This window comes from Typopeltis vanoorti, chromosome 18 (assembly GCF_054136105.1).
Source record: "Typopeltis vanoorti isolate ZY-2024b chromosome 18, IOZ_Tvanoo_1.0, whole genome shotgun sequence".
Classification (NCBI taxonomy): Eukaryota; Metazoa; Arthropoda; class Arachnida; order Uropygi; family Thelyphonidae; genus Typopeltis; species Typopeltis vanoorti.
In genome coordinates this window covers 641,032-667,740 of record NC_143566.1, presented here as the reverse complement: position 1 = coordinate 667,740, position 26,709 = coordinate 641,032, and the positions used below count along the sequence as shown (strand labels likewise).

The 26,709-nt window shown below is 37.1% G+C and overlaps 1 protein-coding gene across 3 annotated transcripts in view; it reads right to left on the bottom strand.

The window, feature by feature from the left end:
- LOC150096456 (pleckstrin homology domain-containing family G member 5-like) overlaps positions 1-26,709 on the bottom strand; it is a 322,023-nt gene that overhangs the window by 133,587 nt on the left and 161,727 nt on the right. For all 3 annotated transcript variants that reach the window (XM_090408400.1, XM_090408402.1, XM_090408401.1), the window contains exon 7: positions 4,104-4,253. In XM_090408400.1, the coding sequence (XP_090264526.1) occupies positions 4,104-4,253 (150 nt within the window). The remainder of the gene's footprint in view (positions 1-4,103; positions 4,254-26,709) is intronic.

Below are 26,709 nucleotides of genomic sequence, written 5' to 3'. Positions count from 1 at the left end.
TGAATCCTGCAACATGTCTGGATGTCTGTGATTGTCTTTCGGTTCAAAATGAATTTCACCATCCAGTGTGAGGGCAATTTCCTGTTTACTGGAGGTCAGAAGTGGGTTGAACAAAGTTCCATGTTTGGTCTGTAGAGCAGGGTTTCTGAAGTAGGTAAAATAAATAATTATATATATAATTAATAAAAATAGAAAAAATCTCTAGGCTACCAACAGTATGAATGTACTATAGTTTAGAAAATAATGTTTCATGGGTGGGAGCTACATTAAAAAAAGTTAACTATCTGGCTTAGACACATTGGTCAACATCTTTCAAGTAATTCATATTTTTCTGTTTATAGGGTTACATTACACATAGGAAAATAGTTACATAAACAGCTATGCCATTACCAGGCCTTTAAGTATCCTTAAAACTAACACATAAATATGCTACTTATTTCAATGACACACCTCTTCCCAAAAAAAACTCAGTTATCTATGCTACACTTTTTTAGCCAGTAACTACAATCCATGTAAAATGATTAAAATACCATATCCTCTTCCCTCTCTTGATATACAAAATCCCAGGTACATTTGAAAAAGGTAGCTGAATAAACAATCTGCATGTCACTGTTGAATCACACATTAACTCTTAACCTTTATCCTTTCTCTCAAGGAAAGATTGTATCCTTCAACAATTATATGGTGTAAATATGTTATAGTGAGAAGCACAAAGCCTATGTTTATGTATGACAGCAATTAGAAATAAAGGTTAGCTTCTTCATCATATCTATCCCTTACGACAAGTAGTCTCCATGATTAGGAACCGCGATGAATTAATGCAGCTGGCACATCACTCCTCTGCTGCATCCTGTAAGAGTATTTTTTGGCTTGATTTGTGTGTTCATGGGACCAGTTTGTCTGTTCTGAGAGATGAAAAACCTGAGTTTCTGGGGGAAAAAAACCCTCTACCTCCGTATGAGACCAGCTAATTGATCATTTGATTGAAAAGATCCGATAAAGATTGCTCATGTCCTAGACGGGATTTGAACCTGTCTTTCCAACTAAACTGCATGTCTATATCAAATGAGCTATGGAGGCATGAGAAGATAATCTGATGTAAAATCAAGTATAAGACAATGTGGATGCTATCTCCACCCTTATTACCTATATGAATTAGAGTATGAAGATAAATGGCATTAGGCTGATATTAAAATTAGAGATGTTAATCTCAGCGCTCTGTTTTATGCCTATGATTGTCATACTCTTAAATAAATCCAGTAGAGTCTGTAGGTATCTAAACTGAATAAATGCTGTAACAAATTTGGTATCAAAATCAGCTATTAAAAAAGATAAAGGCACTTTATGCATGAACATGACAACTCCTGGATATGTTGAAGGATACAATTTTTCCTTGATAGAAAGGATAAAGGTTAAGAAGTAATGTGTGGTTTGACAGTGGCATGCAGATTATTCATTCAGCAATTCAGCTATATTTTTCAAATGTACCTGGGTTTTTGTATATCAAGGGAGGGGAGAGAATATAGTATTTTAATCATTTTACATGGATTGTAGTTACTGGCTAAAAATGTGTGGCACAGATAACTGAGTTTTGTAGGAAGAGGCGTGCCATTGGGATAAGTAGCCTAGCAATGAATGATATAGCTGTTTATGTAACTATTTTCCTGTGTGTATGTATCCCTATAAACAGAAATATATGAATCACTTGAAAGATACCGACCAACGTATCTAAATCAGACAGTTAACTCTTTCTATGAGTGAAGTGCATTTTAGGATTCTGGCTGTTTACATGCAATAAAAATATATCTTATTTGTGTGGATAATGCAGTCAAACAGAAAACACAATCTATATATCAGTGCATCTAGACTAAAAGTTTAACAGTAGCTGTGAGAGTTGTTTTCTGTATGTGTTTCATATAGAAACAAGCTAAAAAGAGAGACCATTATAGTCATATCTAACTGTTTGCATATTTTTGCTTCTCAAAAACGTCAACGGAAGAAAGTTTTATATATATCAATTCACTCCCATCACACGTGTACACACACACGATAATGCTGAATGGCTAGGAAGCAAGAATATTAATGTTTCTTGAGGAACCAGGAGTTATGTTCATTTGAAAATATGGTATGGGGATGGCTCTGCCAAAGAAAGGTAAAAGGAATGAAAGAAAAAGATAAGAATTTGAACTACATATGAAAGCAGTCAGTGGCTGCTCATGTTCTTACATGATTATTGGAAAGCAGAAGAATGATAACGACTAGTTCAGCAAAGCACTATCCACAAAAATATGTCAAAAAGACAATGCAGAAATAGAGATTCAATTGAGAATTCATCATTCTGGAAGGTTTTGGGTACACCACCACAAATGTGTGAAAAATATTTTAAAGCTGGGAAGATTTGGGATTTATTAAGTGTTAGGGTTTGAGTAAGGAAAAGTAGTATTTTGAATTAAAAGAAGACAGGACTGTGTTTTGATGGCAGTGAAATTCACTACATTATCTTAACTGCATTTCAGAACAGTGAGGAGATAAATATTTAATACATTGGTTATGGATCTGGTTGGCTGAGTGGTTAGCGTTAAAATACTAGTGGTGGTGGAAAGTAGACGATGACGGTGGATTGAGTGTTGGAGATGGAGTTGTAGAGCAGGTCACCCTCGATGAGTTTTTGGCCTCCTTAGAGGTGTTACATAATAATAATAATCTCAAATCTTAAATTATTTGAGTACTACAAGGTTGATCTAATGATGAAGAGAAATGGAGAGCACATCATCAGCATAACTCTGGATAGAATGTGAGTTTAGAGAGCTTGTATCAGCTGATAAATGCCAGGTGATCCTGGAGCACAGGTTTTTAGCACAACTGGAGAGATACCATCTGAAATGGGAGACATTGGTGTCAAAGACTATTGAGGATTTTTTTAATATTTTCCCACTATACAACAGACTGCTCACAGTCTGTTGTATAGCGGGAAATAATTTGTCTTAGTCATCTATAGAAGAGCTGAAGGAAAAGACTAATGCCTAGAGGCACACTTTAATCTTTGATAAAAAATTTGTGGGAAAGGATGCACGTGTGAGAGAGAGAGGGAGGGGGAAACAAGAAGAACAGAAGTTATGTCCAATAGTCTTAGTAATAGATCAGGTTCAACTGCCATTTGAGCAAGAGGCAGTTTTTTGCATCCTGCTCAAATAGCATAATTTTGAAATCTACAGAAAATTTAATACTATGGATATAAAGGAATACATGTGCAAAGGGAAATGGATCTTGTAATCTCCCACAATCAGCCTTTTGACCTTATGGAGGTCTGGGGTTAATAATGACACATACTCACAGTAAAAATGATCACTTTAATACTCTTCTGGTTCCCATCTGCCATACGGCCGCTGGAGGGTAGCTAAATGCTACCATTCTAGGGAGAGATGATTATGAGCAAGGTGGTTTCCCGTTGCCTTCCTTGCCGTAAGTATTTATGACTGTAACCTGTGTGTTCACGGGGCCGGTTTGCCTGCTTGCGGGATGAAAAACCCCAGATAAACTGGCGGGAAAAACCCTGCTGCCCACGCCCAAGACCGGCTAACTTGGCTATGGCTGAGGAAGATCCTTAAGCTCCTCACGTCGTGGACGGGAATCGAACCTAGGACATGCCTTTCCCAGTCATATGGTTACGAAGCGCAAAGCCACTAGGCTAACCGCACGGGATAACTTTAATACTAATCAAATCAAAGAACAAATATTTAAGAATTAATAACTTTTACAAAACTTACTTTTAATAATCAGGTAATTGTTGCACAGGAGGTACAACATATCAGAAATGATGCAATAATATAATTTTTCCTTTCCCTTTTTCAGCACCTGACTGGAGCAGTTAGCATGTTTAGAAATATTTGCGCCAATATTTAATCAGTATTAATCTAATTTCATTTTTCATTATGAATACATGTTAATATATAAGTAAGCTAGATCATAATATTCCTTAACTGCAGCATGATATACAATCCCTGGCAAAGGAGAGGAGAGGGAGATGGAGGAAAGTTATTTTAACAGTTGTCAAAATTAGGTTCAACGTTTGTGTTTTATTAATGAAAAAAAAAAAAGCTTACCATACTTTGCAATATATCTCGTGCTTCTTCTTTTTCTGTTTTTTTAAGAATAGCCTTTAAAAGAAGAGAATATTTTGTAAGTCTCTGCATTGGCTTTACAAGTAAATCCAGAAGTCGAAGTCTCTTACAGTCTTTATGTGTCTCACACCACTAAAATAAGAATGACTAACTTCAATGACAAAGAAGAGGTTCATGAATGAGCAAAATAAAATCAACAGATACATGGGAATACACAGTATCTAAATAAAGGGTGTCCCAAAATTCACGCAAGATTTAAATTTAGCGCCATTTGTGCGGTAAAGTGTTGCCAACGAGGAAAAAAAGACAGCGTGACAGTTCAGGGTTATTAAAAATGGAGCGCTACACGAAAGAACAACGCATTTTCATTGTTGAGCAATATTTTAAAAATAATAAAGGTTTGGCAGCTACTGTTCGCAATTTTCATACAAAATATGGTTGGAATAGTGATTTAATTTCAACTGTGAAAAGATTAATTAAAAAATTCAAGGAAACTGGATCAATTAGTGATCTTATACACTCTGGCCGTCCTTCAACAGAAAACATCAAAGCAGTTCGTGAGAGTGTTGCTGAGAATCCAGGAACATCAATTCGGCACCGTGGTCTTGAATTGGGCATTTCGAAAAGCTCTCTACAGCGTATGGTAAGTCCTGAGCGGGTGGAAGGAGGGGAAAATAGTTCCACTGCATAAAGGTGGTTCCAAGACTGCTGTTGTAAATTACCGACCGATTAGCATATCAGAAATCATTGTCAAGGTCTTAGAGAAATTAGTCAAGAAAAGAATACAGGATTGGATAGATGAAAATGGGATATTGTATGGGGGACAACATGGTTTTGTGAAGGGTAGATCATGCCTCAGTAACTTGCTCACATTTTATAACACAGTAACGGCTGAACTGGATAGGGGTAATGGGTTTACAGTGATACTACTGGACCTTGCCAAGGCCTTTGATAGGATACCACATGGAACCCTAATCAGTAAACTGGAGCAGATGGGGATAGATATAGGGTTGGTAAGATGGATAGGAGGGTGGTTGAAGGAGAGATACCAGAGAGTGGTTTATTCAGGAGTGGAGTCAAAAAGACATCTTGTGACTAGTGGAGTGCCGCAGGGCTCTGTTCTTGGACCACTGCTTTTCAATTTGTTCATCAATGATATAGGAAAGGATTTGAGAGGAAGTGTTCACCTGTTTGCTGATGATGCAAAGTTGGGTAGAGCAATTGTGAGTGCACAGGATGTCAAAATTTTACAGGATGATTTGGATAGTTTGGAGGACTGGGCTAGGAAAAATGGATGTCAGTTTAATGTGGCAAAGTGTAAGGTTATGCACTTTGGGGTGAAAAAGAACAGCAGCAGTATATCGCATTGGTGGAACTGCACTCCAGGAGATTGATGAGGCCAGGGATTTGGGAGTGCTGGTGGATAGGGAGTTGAAGTTTAGGGGGCACATTGCAAAAGTGACTAAAACAGCTCACCAAATCACTTGGCTTATGAAAAATACTTTAACATGCAGAGACAAACAAGTTGTTGTTCCTCTGTATCGAGCCTTGATAAGACCCCATCTGGACTTCTGTGCCCAGTTATGGGCACCAGGGTTTCTTCGTGATGGGGAGGAAGTGGAGAGGGTCCAGAGACGAGTGACCAAGATGATAGCAGGACTGTGGAATGAACCTTATGAGAATAGGTTGAGGATTTGTGGGTTGCAGAAATTGGACGATAGGCGACGGAGGGGTGATATGATTGAGACATTCAAATTACTGAAGGGTTTTTATAAGATTGATCCAGAAGATATTTTTGAAAATATGACTGGTGGTGGGAGGACTAGGGTCCATGCATGGAAGCTGCGCAAGAGCGTGGTTGACAAGGGTGTTAGAGCTAGGTTTTTTACTTGGAGAGTGGTGAATGAGTGAAATAACCTTCCAGAGTCTGTTGTGGGTGCTACGACCGTGAATGAGTTCAAGGCAAGATATGATAGATATTGTGTGAATGTTGAATAGTTGTTCCAGACATGATGTTAGGGCCTCCCTCGATGAGTCTGTCGACTCCTTGGAGTTTCCCGGAATAATAATAATAATAATAGTATTCTCATGAAAGATTTGCATCTTTATGCTTACAAAGTTCAACTGACTCAAGAACTGAAGCCTACTGACCACACACAGCGAAGAGAGTTCGTTGAATGGATTATGGAACAACAAGTGGATGCTTATTTTTCGAACAAAGTCATCTTCAGCGATGAGGCTCATTTTCATCTTGATGGCTTCGTTAATCGACAAAAATTGTCGCATTTGGGGTTAAGAAAATCCACGAATGATTGTTGAGAAACAAATGCATCCACAACGTGTCACTGTTTGGTGCGGATTTTGGGCTGGAGGCATCATCGGTCCATTCTTCTTCGAAAATGCGGCTGGTAAGGCAATAACAGTTAATGGTGCTCGCTACTGCGACATGATAATCCAGTTTTTTGTGCCTAAATTGCAAGATATGGATGTAGACGACATGTGGTTTCAACAAGACGGTGCCACATGCCATAGAGCCCAAGAAACAATTCAATTACTGCATGAGTCATTTCCTGGTCGTGCAATTTCCCGTTTTGGTGATCAGAATTGGCCGCCAAGATCGTGTGACTTAACGCCGTTGGACTTTTTTCTTTGGATTTTTTTGAAGTCTAAGCTTTATGCAAACAAGCCCACAACCGCTCACGCCTTGAAGGAGGAAATTGAGCACTGAATCAACGAAATTCAGCCACATTTATGCAAAACAGTGATGGAAAATTTCGACAAAAGGGCGCATATGTGCCAGCAAAGCCGTGGAATGGCATTTACCCGATATGCCATTCCATGCATAAACCTATATTGTATACTTTATGAATCAATAAGAAATTACAATTTTTAATTAAAAACCTGTGTTTTCTATCAAAATTACTTCTTGCGTGAATTTTGGGACACCCTGTATTATTAACAGAGTTAAAGATATACCAGTTTAGAAAGTGTTTGTCCATACATTCGTGCATAAGGATAATACTGATTGGTAAATTCAGAGTTTAATAGCTAAACAAATTCAACAAGACATTATTCAAACAAAAGAAGAATATTTGACAGAAGGATCCATTTTGTGCTTTTCTTCATGATACTCACCCTCCCTCCACTATCAGCACATATAACACTGTATTATTAACAGAGTTAAAGATATACCAGTTTAGAAAGTGTTTGTCCATACATTCGTGCATAAGGATAATACTGATTGGTAAATTCAGAGTTTAATAGCTAAACAAATTCAACAAGACATTATTCAAACAAAAGAAGAATATTTGACAGAAGGATCCATTTTGTGCTTTTCTTCATGATACTCACCCTCCCTCCACTATCAGCACATATAACACTGCAGGTACTGATTATTAATAGTGATTTGTGAATTAGCATGTGATTTATTTTATAACAAATGGTAGACTAATGCTGTAGACAGATAGGGAAGATGAAACTTGCTAACTAACAATTTGAAAACTGACAAACAAACTGTACCTTCCAGTAAACACGCAAAAGACATTAGTAGTAGGTCTAGAATAAAGGGGAGGGGAAGAGGGGGTTCCGCTGTTCTGTGAGTTTGGAGTCTAATTGTGAACTGGTGATGGTTAGAAGCAGCCCATATCTGGCTAAATTCAGAGGAAGTTATTGATAGTTACTTTGATGAACAATAATAATGAAAATATAAATACTATTACTCAGCATCTCAGTGGATTCCGAGGATTTCATCACTTCATCTCTCCGCTTCATCCCCAGCAACCTATTCTGTTCAACCACTACTCTAAAATATATATATATAATAATAAAACTTTTAAAAAATAACGATCAAAAATTTCAAGTAGTCCCAAGCTCTCTATTTCTTTCTAGAAACAGAGAACAGGAGAAAACTCATCACTTATATAAAAAATTATGAAGCAGAAAATGAACATCACTGTGAGAGAAAGTGGAATTAATCAGAGAGACAAAATTATGATAACTGCTCTCTTGTGTATCCTTGAATTTTTGAAGAGCACTTAGGAGAACTATTACAAATGCAAGAAAAGCATTATGTGGCTGAAAGATTTGTGTTTATAGAGGATGAGGACTAAGTAATGCCTGAAGCAAAAGAGCAAAACTAGTTTTGCAGATGCTGAGAGGATAGCATGTACTCCGTCTTTCTCTTTTTCTTGTCTCCACACTGATGCTATCCTGTCTCTGTGTATTTTCTTCCTCTCTCACCAACACCTATTACTCTAGGCATGCAATACCAAATCCATCCAAACATTGCCCATTTCTTTTAATCAGTTCAGTTTTCTCTTACAAATTCATTTCACACATATATGTTTGTACATCTTTTGCTTCATACACGTGAGAAATTACCCTGTTTCCATCTCTGATTTCCTTCGAAACTCCCCTGAACTACACTATTATCCTTCAAACTAATACAACTTACTTAAATCCTTTTACCATCTTTCCAAGTAGTGAGTCCACAACAATGACTAACTTTGATGTCAATTCATTTGTTCCACACAGTCTCAGCTATTTATCTCAATTGTACTCATTATCTGTTCATTGGACATCAGCAAATGGTATGATGACTCCAATGCTCGGTGATGTGCCACACCAGTCCTCGCCATGTAATCTTGTCATATGCTTTTTCAAGAGGCTTCAACTCTAAAGATCAGTCACTCCACAGATACCATCCATATCATTGACGGTCTCATTCTTCCTCTTTTTCCAGGAACTTTACCTTCTATTACTATTCTGAGAAGTCCTCCTTCCATCCTTTCAATGTGTCCAAAATATTTTAACTTTCTTCTGTCAATATCCTTAAGGAGCCTTAAAGTTCTACTGATCTTTTCTTACACCCATTCATTTGTGCTCCCTTCAGCATATGATATCCTCAACAGTCTTCTGTAACACCACATCTCAAAAGCAGCTATCCTTTTCTTATCTCATTTCTTTAGGTTCCAAGTCTCACACCCATCTCAAGTTGCTGTTGGAAAAACAACTGCATCCAGAATCCTCAACTTTGTTCCCATGGAGATAGATCCATCCTTTCAGATTTTAGACAAGTCTCTGACTGTTGTTTTAGTCATTCCTAATCTTCTTCTGAACAGCAATTCTTCATATTAATAATGGATTTAAGGTACTCAAACTTGTCGATTTCCTCAATTCTTTCTCCATTAAGGTACACTTGTTTCTCAAGCGCTTCCCTGTTTGTATTTCCTCTGAGAACCATAATCTTTGGCTTGCTAGGACTGAGTCGAAGTCCTCTGTTATTACTGATCTTGTTAACTTTATCAAGAATTTGTCTTAGTTCTTCCTTGTCATTACAGAGGAGTACGGAATCATCAGCATACTTCAGATTACTGATCAATCTACCACCTATCCTAATTCCTGTCTTGAGTTCACCCAATGCTTCATGCATGATGTCCTTAGCATATATAAATACTAAACAAGTGTGGAGAAAGTAGACATCCTTGTCTAACTACCTTTCCAATCTGAAACTAATTAGTTAATCCAACACCTGTTCTTACTATGGCTTCCTGCTCCCTGTACAAGTTGGCTATCAACTTGATAGTGTGTTGAGGAAAACCCATTCTTTTCATTACTTCCCACACTTTCACATGCTGAACAGTGTCAAAAGCTTGTTCCTCGGACATCTCTGCCTCAATCCTATTTAGCATGATCTTCAATAAAATCTTACTTGCATAATATATTAAACTAATAGTTCTATAGTTCTTGCAATCCGTCATATCTCCCTTCTTAAGCAATGGTATGAAAACTGACTTCTTCCTGTCTCCCATATCCTTGTAATCAATTATGAAACACTCTTATTCCTCCATTCCCTGTGGCCTTAATAAACTCTGCTGGGATTCCATCTGCCCCTGGGACTTACTGCTGTTAAGCTGCTTAACTGTTCTTTCAACTTCATGCCTAAGTGGAGGTGGTTCGAAATCGGAATTTTCCTGGTGAGAGGACTCCTCCAAATTGTACAAGCAGTTAATAAAAAATCTGATCATCTTTTTATAGATTATACCACTGACAACAGAATCACCATACACAAACATTTCATGCAACGTTTGATTTCATTTGTCAGTCAAATGGATCTTCAAATATCTATATGTGCTTCAGTTTACTCTTTATCTCATCTAAATTACAATAATTACCAGAATAAGTGAGATGCAGGCTAGATAATGTCCTGACAGGAATAGAGAGAGGGATATGACTAAGAAATGTATAGGCAAATTAACCTAGCATATCAAAGGATGATCCTTATGGGTGATTTTACTTATGATAATATAGATTGGAACAAAGAGATAGCATCTGGGAATGAATGCAGAGTTTTTGAGGGAAAGCTATTTTAGAGTGCAAGAGGAAGCAAATGAGGATCGAGGGCACTGATTTGATTATCTCAGAGGATGGGATGTTGAATTGCCTTTCAGTTGGTGAACATGACCATGAAATGATCATCTGGGTGGTGGCTAACCATATGAGGATTTCCACATATATTCTTTTCTCACAGAAGTCAGAAAATGATATAAGTGAAAGTACAAGTAAACTAGGTGATTATGAAAATATCACGAGATAACATGGGGTGAGGAATTGGATGGAAAAAGGAAATTAGTGCTGCTTGGGTGCCACTTAAGAACCATCTACCAAAAGCAATGTCTGAATGAAGAGGTTAAGTATGTAATCTGGAAGAAGAATGCATTATGGAGGCAACATAATATGAATGGTGATAATCATTCTTTAATGAGATGTATAAAGAACAGCTGAGGACTAGCTCAGTAAGGATAGTTAAAAGTGCATTACAAACAGCAATTAACTAACGAGGAAAAATAAAAATTCCAGAGATTTTGCAATACGTGTCCAGTAGAAGAAAGAATGATTATGGAAGGATGATAACCACAAGTATGTCATCGTCATGTGACATCATGCAGACCTTGAACATATTGGGAAGGGATGAGGAGGAGCTAATGGTGAGCGAGTAGTAGTAGGTATATGGACGTTTCCCATATACCTACTATTGGGAGCCATACCCAGAAGTGAACTAAGGTGGAAATAATAGAGAAGTCATTATAAAATACTCTGGATAGATGTTGAAAGTTTTTTTCACTTGGTTATACTATAAATTAAAGATGGCAAGAAATCACATTCTTGGCTCCATCCTGTTTCCAGGTATAAGAAAACAAGGTTTGCCAGTGAAGTCACTTCACGACTGAGCTATTTATATATAGAGGCTAATGACTTCTCATCAGTGGGAGCCAGACTCAAAAGTGATACCGGATGAAGTAATGCATAGGTCCTATTTCTATATACATGTAGCCAAAAGGTGTCACACCTAAGGATACTAAGGCAATTGATGTGATCATTAATTGCTTACATAGAAGGGGAGTGGTGGGGGAATAGATCATTCCTGTAAGTTATATAGGGGATGCATATACAGGAGTGAGGGGTAGTATTTTTGCATGCAGAAAGGCAATGATTAAAATGCATTACCTGAGAGCATGATAAGCATGGTTTGATGAGTTAATATCTGGGGTGTTTAAGGGTCAAAGCTGTATAACTGAGAGAACACCTCCACATAGCCTTTAAAGGAATGTGGAGAACTGACCAGGGCTTCTGACCTAATGTTCAATCCTCACCTTCTTGTGGTAAAACCTGTTTGGTATCCACCTGGATACTGAACGAATGAGGATGGGCTAAATTTTTGGGATTTAGCCGACCAAATTGTATTCTTATTGGCTTAAACCAAAATACAAAATGATGGTACAACATGACAAAATTTCATGCCTCCTGGGATGTCGCCTGGCTAAACAAAGTCCCGCTGTTTTCGTCAAGGAACCAGGGCGAACAGCGAAAAGTAAGCTACTGAAACAAATATGAAAACACTCCCCAACTCAACATCACCACAGTTAAAGATCGGTACTATCAACATAAGAAACCTGAATGGCAAAGAAATGGAGCCAGCTGAGGAATTAGATAAGTACCAGATCGACATAACAGAGGTGACTGAAATAAAAAAAGACAAAAACTGGAGATCTTTTTGAGCAATAAATACAAAATGTTATATTCAGGCAATGATAATCAAGGAAAAGAAGGAGTAGCCATAGAATTCAACACAAAATACGAGGCTAATCGTCTTGAATGCAGTCAGTGTCAAGTAGAGTAATGTGGGCAAATATGAGAATGGGGAACTGGACAATGAGACTTATTTGTGCCTATGGTCCCACAGAAGGTTCTACTAAGGTAGAGAAGAATTTTTTGAGTCTTTAGAGAAAGCATCTGACACAATGCAAAAGGAAAAATTGGTCCTTATTGGAGATCTAAATAGCAGAGTAGGAAATGATTGTCAGACATACAAAATATTTTGGGAAAATCTGGAGAACAGAGCAAAGCTAATAATAATGGCAAATACCTGTTGGATTTCTGCTCATGACATGGACTGGTTATTACTAACACCATGTTTCAACATAAAAATGTGCACAAATTCACATGGAGAGAAGAGGCAAGGAATAAGAAAAGTCTCATTGACTATGTTATTGTTGATAGTGATGTTTTCTCCCTGGTGACACAAGAGTGTACAGAGGATTTGAAATTGAAAGTGATCACTATTTAGTCTTGAGCAGGATAAAATTGAATTTCATATTGAAAAGAATGACATGTAAGAAGGTTTTATTGAGAACTGCAGACTAAAATACACAAAGATTACTGAAGAAAAAATGAAAGAGTTTGAGAACAGGAACCAAACCTTGGATATTCAATGGCAAGCCTTGAAGAAAACCCTGATTGATTCAGCCAGAGGCATGTGGTGAGGTTGTCTGCAAGGATAGAAAAAATCAGAACTCCATGGTGAAAACAGGAAGTTAAAGAGACAGTGAAGGAAAAGAAGAAAGCATATCAAAAGTTCCTCAGCTTGTACACTTAGAGAATACAGAGACAAAAATATAAGAAAGCTAAACTCTTTGTAAAACTAGCTAAACAAAAGTCACGAGAGGACTTTGGCAAGAACATAGAAAATAAATATCAAGAAGGTGGCAAAATATTCTGGAGGTTGCTGAAGAAACTTAGAAATGGTGGAAAGAGTGCTGTAAAAGGAATTAGAGATGATAAAGGTGAAGCAAAAAAGGGAGAAAAAGATATCCTTGAAGTATGGAGTAATTATTTTGAAAAATTGCTAAATGAAACAAGCAATGATAGCACAGTGGTAAAAAAACACTCAACAGGCACACAGTCAGTAATACATATCCATACTTGAAGTAGAAAAATCCATCAAAGGATTGAAAGTGGAAATGCAGCAGGAGTAGATGATATTTGACCAGAAATGCTTAAATATGGTGGTATAAAATTCTCACAGTGGCTGCACTGCATAGTTCAGAAGGCCTGGACAGAGGGGCAAATTTCCAATGATTGGAGTAGAGCTCTCATTGCACCCATATATAAAAAGGGAAATAAAACTGAATGTGAGAATTACAGAGATTTCCCTACTGAGTGTTCCTGGTAAGATTTATGCCAGTATACTTGAGAAACGGTTGAGAAGAATTGTGGAAGAAAAGCTTGGTGAAGAACAAGCTGGATTCAGGTCAAATAGAGGCTGTAAGGATCAGATCTCCACTTTATGAGAAACAGTGGAGAAATCATGGGAACATGACAGGGATCTATATTTAAGTTTTGTCGATCTGGAAAAGGGATATGACAAGGTGCCAAGAGAGAAGCTATTCAATACGCTACAGTTATAAATGTGTCAATGGTGCATTATATCAAGCAATACTTAGTCTGTATTTGAGTTGTAAGTCAGCAGTTAGAATTGAAGTACAGGAAGGTTTTTTTAATGTTAAATCTGGTGTCACACAAGTATGTACATTATCCTCTCTGTTATTCATTATCTATATTGATCACGTTATGAAGGAAAGTGGTATTAAACATAATATCAAAATTGGAGATGTTAATGTCAACTCTTTGCTTAATGCAGACGATGTTATACTTGTAAATAAATCCGCTATAATTCTGCAAGATTGCCTTACTAAATTGAATAACTGTTGTAATAGATATGATATGAAGGTCAGCAATAAAAAGACAAAGACAATGAAAATAGGCAGAATCATTGAAAATGTCAATTGTGTTGTGAATGGAGAACCTGTAGAACAAGTAAAACATTTCAGCTACTTAGGCAAGATTTTTAGTGAAGATGGTAAATTAAATATGGAAATAGACAACAGAATCAACAAAGCTGGTATGGTAGGAAGTCAAATGAATAAATTCATATGGAATAAGAGGGAAATTAGTCGGAACACTAAATTAGCTGTATACAAGACAGTGTTCAAACCAATTTTAACTTATGGATCTGAGAGCTGGGTCAGAAGTAAAACACTTGACCAAAGACCAGAGACTGAAGATATGAGAGTCCTGAGAAAGATTAGAGACGTGAACAGATGGCATCAATGGCAATATCATATTAAAAACAAGGATATTAGGAAAGAACTTGATATTGTCAGCATCCAGGAATGCGTTAGCAGAGCTAATCTCAGGTGGTATAGACACTTAAACAGAATGAGAGAGGAAAGATTAGTAAAACAAGAGTTCTCTTCCAGTTTGGCAGGAAAATGAACCAGAGGAGGACCAAGATATAGGTGGATTGATACTGTACAATGTGCCTTAGACAATAGAAATATAAGATCTGATAATGTGGAGTCCTCATAAGTAACAGACTGATTTGGAGGAAAATTGTAGATAGGAAGTTAGTAATGATGTAATTTTTTTATGTAGTACTATCATATCCTGTAGACCTTCTTGAAAGTACATAGCAGGAATTTGATGATATCTGTGACAGTGGGACATTCCATAATGTGTTTTAAATGCATGGAAATCTAATTATGATAATAATATAGAATACACCATATAAATAAATGATATTTTACAACCTGAAAATAGCATATATCTTCAGTGAAATGTCACAAGTTCAAATATGGAGGCCAAGCCAACAAACATAATGATTCATGATATGAGCCAAGAACTAGAAATTGTAATAGTATGTTACCAATAACAGAATGTTGTTGGAAAACAAACCTCCAATCTCATTATTTACAGTTGTTGAGAATAAGAATAGCTCAAACTTTCAGTAAAGAAATACAACATTCTGACTGAAAAAGAGAGCCAAAAGGCTTCACTTCGGCAATGCAAAATTATTCAAATTAAGTAGATATTGAATCCAACATTATTTCATAGCCGAATACAGACTATATAAAAGTTTCAGCAGATACAAGAGTACGCCAACCTTTCATGACAGGCAACTTGTAGTAAAGGTGGAGCAAGTTCCGGTCACTGTCCTTAGTATTTTCCCATAATGTAAAACACATCTCCTATCAGAAATACAAACATACTTTTTTTTTATGTGCTTAATTTTTGTGGAAGCAAGCACTTTTTTCATGCCTACTTCCATAAAAGAAAGCCATGATTTTTGTGATCTCCAAAAGCACTATCACTGGAATCTGTTCCAATGATAGTACTCTTACCACTGAACTCACCCCATCACCATCATACTTTTTTAGCCAATGGCTATAATCCCCACCAAAAAAAAAAAAAGAAATTCTAAATTCCCTCTTCCCCTCAACCCTCTTCGTTCCCTAACACACAAGACTACAGCAAAACTGTTACTTTTCCATACATTCAGGGTAGCAGATATCCAGAGCACTTATCTTGAGGCCAAACTCTCTCGTCGTTATAACATCCAAGAGTACCATATGAAGTGTCGCATACTGTGACCTAGCTTACAATGGACAAACAGGATCTGTTGACATCCGCCTCAGAAAACATAAAAAATACATTCAGAACCATCATTCTAGCAAGTCGGGACTAGCAGACCATGCCTGGCCTTCACCCAGGATTAGCAAGAAAACAAAAGTGCTATACTGAACACTACAGTAAATTTAAAGAGGCTGCTTTTTGGAATCAGCAGCAGCTTTAAAATATTGCCCAAACATCAACACATATGGCTGTATCGAATCACCAAATATCTGGGAGGCAGTCATTTTAAGATTGAATTAGTACTTGTCAACCTCTCTCTCTCTGTGTGTGTGTGTGTATCCAATAATGGATGGCACTAAGATGCCAAGTAGAGCCTCCGTAGCTCAGTCGGTTTAGACAAAGCTCTTCGGTTGGAAAGATCTAGGTTCAATTCTGTCTATGACTCGAGGAACCTTTATCTAGTCTCTTTTGACTAAAGGTGGGTTAGTCGGTCTCATATGGAAGTAGAGGTTTTTATCACCAGGAAACTCAAGTATTTTGTTACTCAGAAAACAGGCAAACTATCCCGTAAACACACGTGGGTCTAAAGTCAGAAATACAAACACTTTTTTTTTGTGCTTACTTTTGTGGAAGCAAGCACTTTTTTCATGCTTACTTCCATAAAAGAAAGCAATGATTTTTGTGATCTCCAAAAGCACTATCACTGGAATCTGTTCCAATGATAGTACTCGTACCACTGAACTCACCCCGTCACCATCATACTTTTTTAGCCAATGGCTATAATCCCCCACCAAAAAAAAAAAAAAAAAAAAAAAAAAAGAGAAATTCTAAATTCCCTCTTCCCCTCAATCCTCTTTGTTCCCTAACACACAAGACTACAGCAAAACTGTTACTTTTCCATACATTCACTCTGTATGTGTATCCAATAATGGATGGCACTAAGACTTCAGTTCTTTGTGGTATTGTTACAATTTTAAACAGTTCCCACTATTAATAATTGTTGCTGTTTGCGCACTGTGACAACTGTTTGTACTCTGAAGGCACTGGGTAGAAAACGAATAAAATATCAACTTATTTTCTTATTGGTGTCTTGTGTTGTGAATTAAACCATTATAAAAACCTCAACGCGAACTGCCAATACATCAGCCCTTCTACTTATCTGCTCCTCTTGGAATTGCCCATATTACTTGAAATTTTGTTCCAATTAAGAAATTTACTGTTGTGTTTAGTGCTGAATGCTATAACTACTAATTCACTTACCTGATCATTATTGCATTAACAAAATGTCACTTATTTTGAATTGTCTTAGTAACACTACTCAATATTAGCATCATAGTTCTCTAATTCTTCTGCTAGTTCTGATTGTTTTTGTCAATGCCCCAGCTGGCATGATATTTCATTATGTTTTATCATCATTATCTTTCTGATTTATGCCAATATAGAATAGAATTTGGTTGGATAATTTTAAATTGCCAGCCAATCCTTGTCTGTTCATATTTTGGTGGGTACCTACCAACAGGGTGCACCAGAAGAAAGTGAGAATGAACCTGAAGATAGAAGTACCAGACCTTTATTAATGTCTGGTACTTCATTAAGGCTTTTGTGGAGGTTTCTGTTCAGTTATTCACCTTTGATAGTTAAGCAAATTCCAATAATATCAAAGGAAATAAACTTTATGGACAGGCATGGATGTTAGAAGATTCACATACAAAAAGACAAACCTATCTCTTCTATCACAAATTTGTGTATATGAAGTACCCTGCAAGCGTAACTACCTAGTATGGACAGATAGAAAAATCTGTTAGCATTTCTCACAGAAAACACTTGCTAACATCATCATGAAGTCAGGATTGGTAGACAATACTTTAGAGTCCTTTATGCAGAATTAAATGGAAGGGAAAAACTAACATGCTACACAGAAGTCATTACAAGTTAGAGAGACTATTTTTATAGTCAGCAATGGCAATGAAACATTTTTCTAACCATAAGAACTATGGCTGCAATTAATTTGCATAAAATTTGGGAGACAAAGTTAAATTTTAATCCAAAAACTGTAAAAACTTCTATTATTATTCGTGACACCTCCAAGGAGTCCGAAGACTAATCGCAGGAGAACACCTATCGTACAACTCTCCGTCTCCACCACTACACCGATCCTCTATTACCAATCATCTACATCAGCACCATCTACTGCCACAGCTAGCATTTTTTGTCTGTAAATTGCATGTGTTCTGAAGGGCCGATTTGTCTGTATGCAGGATGAAAAACCCGAGTTTCCAGGGGAAAAACCCTGCTACCTCCGTATGAGATCGGCTAACTCACCTTCAATTGAAAAAGTCCATATAAAGATTCCTCCCGTCATGACTAGAATCAAACTTAGGCCTTTTCCAATCAAAGGGTGCAACGTACTGTCGTTCTTCCAATTGCGCTACGAAGCACTTAATTTATAATATTTGATTATGCCAAATTAAGACTTCAGGGCTTTTGTTTTGTTCATTACAACTTAAAATATTTTCTACAGTTATTTGTATAGTGTTACAAGTAGCTGTGCTCTGAAGTTATCTGCTAAAAATCCAGTGAAATATTTATTATTTTATAGTGTTTGCTGTTGAAGTAACATCCTCATTCTTCAGCCCACAGCACACCAACCTATTTAAATCCTCTTGCAACAACATGAAGCCAGAATTGCCTGAAATTGCTTTTTCCTAATTTAGCACCAACAGCAAACAAATGAATCTCTCTCCTCTCAAAACTGAACTATATCATCAACAACAGTGGTCCCAGAACAGAACCCTGTGGGTTCTGTTCAGGGACCTTCCTTCCCACTCATCTTCATTTTTTGGGATAATGTATCCACACACACAACCCACTGCTCCTGTCAGTCAACCAACTGAGTGACTATTCATCCCTTCTCTATTTCAAAAGTAGTAACTCCATCAAATGCTTCAGCAAAATCCAGATAAATCAGTGTACAAGCATTCCATCTCCATTGTCCAATAAACTAGTCAGAATGTTATAAAATGTAACCAAGTTATGATAAAGGGTTCTGAAAAATTTCATGTCAATGCAAAAATTATATATTAAAATGTATATAGTAAAGCTTATTTTACTGGAATGGAGTCCCACACAATTGTGTGCAGATATACATATTGTGTGTGTGTATACATATATATACAGTAAACCCCCCCCCCTTTTTTTTTACACTTTTCAGGGGACTGATGGAAAAAAGTGTAAATAGCAGGAAATGTAAAAAAAAAAAAAAAACATTTAAAAAAAAAGGCTAAAAGATGACTTACTGCTAGTATATGAGTCTCCATACTCGATTACAAAATTTAATAACTGAAAATAAATGAATTTAGAATTACTTACATTTATCTATTTAAAAAAATCTTTAATTGTTGACTATTTTTGCTTTTCGTTTTTTTTTTTTTTTTTTTTTTTTTTTTTTTGACATGGCAACAGATTGCTTTGCATTGAGTTCAATGCTTGACCCTGTTTTCTGCTATCGAGTTCAAAGTGGACACGGAGAGTCCAAGATCTTTTGCTAAATGAACATGTGTTCTGGCATGCCAATCTACACGTCGCAGAATTGCCATCTTTTCTTCTACCAAAATACATTTTTTCCCCCTCCATGTTACTAACATAGATAATCCACCACCGCAACTTGAAAGCAACTTTCGCATGCTAAATTACATAGCAGAAATTCTGCAATATCAATTCGTACTGTGATTGAAAAACCACAGTATCGCTCATCACTGCTTCAAGCGTGCAAGTCGCCGTGATGGCAGAAACGAAACTTACAGCCGAGAGCAACGCCATGTGGGAACAGAAATGCGCATATTTCCGCAGAAACAGATTCAAAAATCAGTATTGCAACCTGAGTAAAAAATGCAAATCACGGGAACTAACGTCCACATCACATTGTTAATGGCGGGAAAACAATATATCGTAAGAATAGGCCTTACGACGAGAGCAACGGAAAATGATGTATATGGCAGGAAAACGTAAACGGGGTTTTACTGTATATATATATTAAATGTCTATGCATGCACGTGTTTTTCAGATGGAGCATTATTTTTTGAGGGTGAAATTTTTTGCTCGAACCTGGAAATATATCTTCAGAGGGACAAATAAATTGTACCAATTGCATCCGGATTGGAACAGTTTATTTGTTCTAATTTCTATCTGGGATTATTAATTTGTGCAATTAAGAAAAAAAAAAGTTCTTTTTGAATTGTTATAAGAGGAACATTTTATTTTGGTGCAAAACATTTTCAACCCTTGGGTTAAACAATATAGGTTCCAGTACTGAGCTCTGTGGGATCTTATTTGTAACTTTCTACCACCTTGTTACTTCTCCCTCATATAATCAGACATCCATCAGAAGCAAATCCCCAATCCAATTCACTGCCCTGAAATCTAACACGGTAGTTGTTTCCATAATTTTTGAAAATGTAAACCCATTTGCTATAACTAACATTTATCAGCTTATGACGTGGCACCCTGCCAAATACCTCTTTTTTTTTTTTTTAAAGTAGTACAAGTAATCCTCGTATAACACGATCTACAAATTGTATTAATCCTTGTTCAACACGGTTTCGATATAACACGGTCTACAAATTATGGTAACCCTTTATGTTTTCATATATTTTTCACCGCACGACGTAAAAATTAAATTTTATCTTCGTTAAATTTGTGTCTGCCCGTATTGCGCATGTAGTTATAAGCAGCAAATTTATATTAGGTGAAATACCCATTAGCACGAATGTGTGTGAATTGTTCACCATATAAAGTTGTTTATTTTTTAACAGTATGTATTAGAACACAGAAAAATAAGTGAATAAATAATTTATTAACTTATTGCTGATATTTCGCTGGTGTTATAACCAGCATCTTCGGAGCACAAAAACACAGTTTGTCACAATACGTGAGACTATAACAACATGGTGTAATCAACGGACTAGTTAAACAAAATTGCAGCAGCAACACAAAAGACTAGAGTCCTGATTTTGGCGCCCTCTATCAAAAAAAAAAAAAAAAAAAAAAAAAAATTGCAGCTATCACATAAGACTAGACTCCTAAACAGAGAAAAAAAAACCGGTACTATTGTTTCTAAAGATGCCTGTCTCCCAGATTTTAGGCAAATTTATACAGCCATATTTGTTGAGATTTGGAGTATGTTTCAGGGCTTCTATTGCCTCTAAGAACAATCTCCCCAACTTGTAAGAGCTTCTGTGCAGTACTTTTGTGTTCTTCCAGTTGATCCTGTGTGCAGGGGTATCTTGGTCTGCTAGGCCCGACTTGCCATAGTGATAATGCCAGACGTATCTTTTGTTTTCGCTGATGCAAATATTCACAGTTCTTCCTGTTTGACCGTAGTAGGCTTGATTACATGAGCAGGGTACTTCGTAGACTCCTGGATGTGATAAAGTGGGAATGCTGTCCTCGGGTGACCGGATAAGGGTCAATAAGTTTGAAAATCTCCAACAACGCAGCACTATACAAAGACCGCAATTACAACAAGACCTCATCGTCGTGAATTTATCTTCATTCACCTTAAGCAAAGAAGCCACTAGTGCTTTAAGTCGAGTGCACAATTTTGCCGTGACTCCTAAACAAGTTCCAAAAGCTGAAATAACGGCATCCATCGAACTGGGGATATACGACCTGCCCCCAACAATAGCCAACGACATACGTTTAGATGTGGCCAACATCCTAATCAAGTCTAAGCCTCCCAAAAATAATATCCCGCATAAGGAAAGCATTGCTGTAAAAGAGCTACAGAATAATAGCCAGATTATCATAACAAAAGCAGACAAAGGGAATGCAACCGTGGTTTGGACACAACAGAATATGAAAACAAAATGAACACACTGTTACAAGATCAGTCAACATACAAAATTATAGATAGCAATCCCACCAACACACAAAAGAATAAGGAACGTAAATTATTGAAAAAAGTTACTTCCTGGCCCAAAGACACAGTAAACAAACTCAAGCTCTTCCATGTTAAAACACCTAGGATTTATGGAGCAACAAAAATTCACAAACAAGGTACACCCTTATGCCCAATTGTGGACAGTATAAATAGTCCCACATACAAACTGGCTAGACAATTAGCTAAGCTACTAGCCACCCTTAAAAACAATTCTCCCTCCTTTGTCAAAAATTCAGCTCACCTAAAAATCATCTTACAACACCATACCCTAAAAAGCTCAGACTTAATAGTAAGCTTTGATATCACCTCACTATTCACAAATGTACCACTAATATAAACCCTCAATCTAATGAAGTCACACTTCTCCCCTGATATATTTGAACTATTCAAATTCACAATACATGCAGGATATTTCTCATATCACCCCCCCCTTCCTCCCCAGCCAACTTTTACATAGAACACCTGGAAAAACTAGCAATCAATACACCCACTCTCAAACCAACACTTTAGCTACGCTATGTTGACGATGTGCTTACTATTTGGCCACATGGCCCAGAGACATTGAAAACATTCTTAGCGCATTTAAATAGCCAACATCCAAAAATCCCCTTTACAATGGAACTGGAAGCTAATAACTGTCTGCCCTTCCTGGATATACTTATCAAACATCTTTCAGATGGTTCCCTATCATTTTCAGTTTTTAGAAAACCCACGCATACAGGGAGATATTTACACAAACAATCACACCATCACCCTTCTCAACAATATGGCATTTTAAAAACGCTAACCAACAGAGCGAGAGCAATCTGTTCCGATGACAACATTCTTGCTGCTGAACTGGCTCACCTATGCCACACCTTCTTGGCCAATGGCTATAATCCCCATAAGATAAATAAAATACTAAAGCCCTCCCACTATCCACCACAGAGAACTACAACAAAAACAGTCACCATCCCATACATTAAAGGCACATCCGAAAATATTGCAAGAATTCTTAATAAACATGAACTACGCCCCGCATTCAGACCGTGTGGCAAATTAGCAACCCTTATCTATTCACCCAAGGACAGCATTCCCCCTCTATCACATCCAGGAGTCTACGAAGTACCCTGCTCATGTAATCAAGCCTACTATGGTCAAACAGGAAGAACTGTGAACATCCCCATCAGCGAACACAAAAGATACATCCGGCATTATCACTATGGCAAGTTGGGCCTAGCAGACCAAGCTCTGGATACCCCTGCACACAGGATCGACTGGAAGAACACAAAAGTACTGCACAGAAGCTCTTACAAGTAGGAGAGATTGTTCTTAGAGGCAACAGAAGCCCTGAAACACACTCCAAATCTCAACAAACATGGCTGTATAAATTTGCCTAAAATCTGGGAGACAGTCATCTTTAGAAAAAATTAGTACCGGTTTTTTTTCTCTGTTTAGGAGTCTAGTCTTATGTGATAGCTGCAATATTTTTTTTTTCCCGATAGAGAGCGCCAAAATCAGGACTCTAGTCTTTGTGTTGCTGCTACAATTTTGTTTAACTAGTCCGTTGATTACACCATGTTGTTAGAGTCTCGCGCATTGTGACAAACTGTGTTTTTGTGCTCTGAAGATGCTGGTTATAACACCAGCGAAATATCAGCAATAAGATAATAAATTAATTATTCACTTATTTTTCTGTGTTCTAATATATACCGTTAAAAAATAAACAACATGTACGATGAACACATAAGTATATTCATACCATATAAAGTGTTTATTGTGAAAATTGTCTTTGTTTTCTGCCAAGCAAGCGCATTAAAAATCATGTGTTAATCTCAAGTTGAGCACTTTATTATTTTTATTTATTTATAATTTCTCCAAAATCTTAACTACTAAAGAAATACAACTGGTCTATGGTTTGACACTTCCATTCTACTATCACCTTTATGTAATGACAATACCTACCTACCTTCCACTCCTTGGGAATCTTTCCAAAAGCCAGACTTTCACTGAAAAGCCAAGTCAAAGGAGCTATCAGTTCTTTAGCATGTTCTTTCAAAACCTGTGGCAAAATTTCATCAGTTCTCATTACTTTATTAACATCTAAAGTACTCAATATTTGAAACACAACTCTCCTCTGGTACTTTAAACCTCAAACCCTTCCTTTAACTCTAGTATTAAACTTACTTTTTCAGGATGAAACACTCCAATAAAGTGACTATTAAACAACTCCATTATTTTCTCTGCATCAGTCACTGTACTCCTATCTTTATCTAACAATGTTATTCTTCCACAATCACCCCCTCCTCTGGGCCACATAACAAAAGATTTCCTTAGGACTTTCCTGCAATTGAAGAAAATTGAATCTGCAATTCCTTGGATTGCAGATTCAATCTCTCTCATATTCAAGTTTTGTCTTCCTTACCATAATAATTACTATCCTCTCCTGAGTCTTATATTCTTCATGAATCTGTTCTCCACTTTTCCCCTTATATTCTCTCTCTCTCTTTTCCATTATCTTTTTTTCACCTGCACTTCCTGTCTGATATCATTTGTTACAAACTTTACACAAAATTGCATTCTCTTTTTCACTGCAGTATACAACTTTCCAATGCTGCTAATAACTATTTCTTCACTAGTTTCCATACACTGATGATATCTTATCCGCATGCCAATTCCTCCATCCATGGAACTGCCCTCACTGATTTCTATAATCACTTGCCTTTTAATTCCATGTAATTTCCTTTCTCCATGATGTTCCTGCATGTCTGTTTGTTCTCCAAGTAAAAACCACACAGTCACTCTCTCCAACTGGAAACAGGGATGCCATTTCAGCTATAATCATATCTTCTGAAGCTATGAATAAATCCAAAACTCTTGAACATGATGTTCCTTCTACAACATGTTGCCTAAGATATTTGTCCCTCAAGAATTACAGAAATCCCATTCCCTTTATGGGAATGGGATTTCTGTAATTCTTGAGGGACAAATGTAATCGATCTGTAAATTCTGTAATCGATCATTCTTTTCATACACATGAAGTTTAACTGCCTAAACATCTCCTGCTCTACACCTTCCCTAGCTTATAGCAACAGTCCACTAAATATCCTGTTCTGCCCATCTCCAAGTCACACCATATGCTCTCAAAACCATTAGTGCCATTGCTCTCCAAATCCTCCACTCTGAGAGGACACAACTCATCACTTATCAAAAACTATACTCCATCACTGTGCTTACTCTTCTTATCTTACCGAAAATGATATACCCTGGTACTTTTATTCCTGTAAATATATCATCTTCCATCAACCATGTGTCACTGATCCCAATAGTCTTTGGAGACAGGCTGAGGGTATCAGTGCCACCAATTCATCTCCTTTATTCCAAATACTCCTGCCATTAGTATAAAGAAACATCAACACATTGTCAGTGTCTCTGTAACTATCATTATTCTCTCCAGACTCCAGTGGATTCTGCATTACACTACGTGTTCAAGTGTTCTCCCAAGTGATTATTCCCACAAGAGGCTATCCCTTCTAACATCCACACTGATAATTCTAGTTTCCCTGCATCAACACTTACTTGTTCAGAGAAAAACATTCTTTCCAGATATCTACATTCTTCCTCATTCAAATGCAAGCAATCTCTCGTATATAGTTCTTTTCTATCCTCCAATGCACTCCGGACATCCCTTTCAACAAATCATGGCTATGGTTCGCCCACAGTTTGTAGGTCTCTGCTTGGCGTCTTGTCAAGAATGGTCGATTCATGCTGAAGGGGAGAAAGAAATGAAGGACGTACGAATTGGTCGCAAACAATCAAAATCACGTGCTTTACAGGTAAAATTTTCCAACTGTTATACAAGCAACATAGTTAACTACAATGATCATAAAAGAGAAGTTAATTTTCCGACGTGTAATAATAAACAACTCATCCCACAATACAGACTGATTATCCTATTATCGGAATGGATTCTCCTCCTGTTGAAATGTGCAGAAGTGTCAAAGGGTCTCGAATCTGTGGGCGAACTATACCATACACTTATTACTGATGTTCTTCTCCCCAGCTATGCATTGTCATACCTGGGTAACACATTCACTATATTCCTTCTGTGAATATAGTGAATTGAGAGGTAGTGGAATTGGGTGGCAAGAGATCTGAGTTTCATACAATCTCAAGTATGAAACTCAGATCTCCTGCCACCCAATTCCACTACCTCTCAAGTCATTCATACCCACCATCAATAATAATCTCATCTACTCTTTTTCCTTGTTTCATTGTGATAGTCACACTGTCCATTGTTCCTCCAGGTAAACATTCCTCTGGCATTCTATCTTAGACTTCATGGATCATCAAATCTCCATGCATCCCACCTCTTACCACTCTGGCCCTTCCTTGCTCAACTGCATTGCTCCCCCCCCCGACACTTCTTCTACTTGCTCTTTCACATACCTGCCTTCCTGTTATCTCCTCCATCTGTAGCTCATGTACTGTCTTGCCTTCCTCTCATTTCCAGAGTTCTTCTATTCTTTCCTTTTTTATCATTCCCATAATCCAGGTGGCGGCGTGTTAGTTAATGTCGGATAATTTTCAGTTCTCGTGTTTACATTATTAGTTTGTGCAGAAGTTCAATTATATTGATGGCATATGTGTAATCAGACATCCTAGAATAAATGAAGTCATTAATGTGGTGAGTAAAGTCAGTAATCCAGTGTCATTTTTCACTGATTGGAGTTTCGTGTACGCGTCGAGTTAGGCCTAATTTACACGTGTATGAACCATTGTATTGCTGGTAAAGATATAACAATTTAGGTGCTAGTTTCATTTTTACAACTTGTTATTGGTTATCTTAAAAAAGAAAAAAAAAAAATTGTTACTAGATTATGAAGATGGAGGCTCAGCAGATCTGTTTAAGAAGGAATA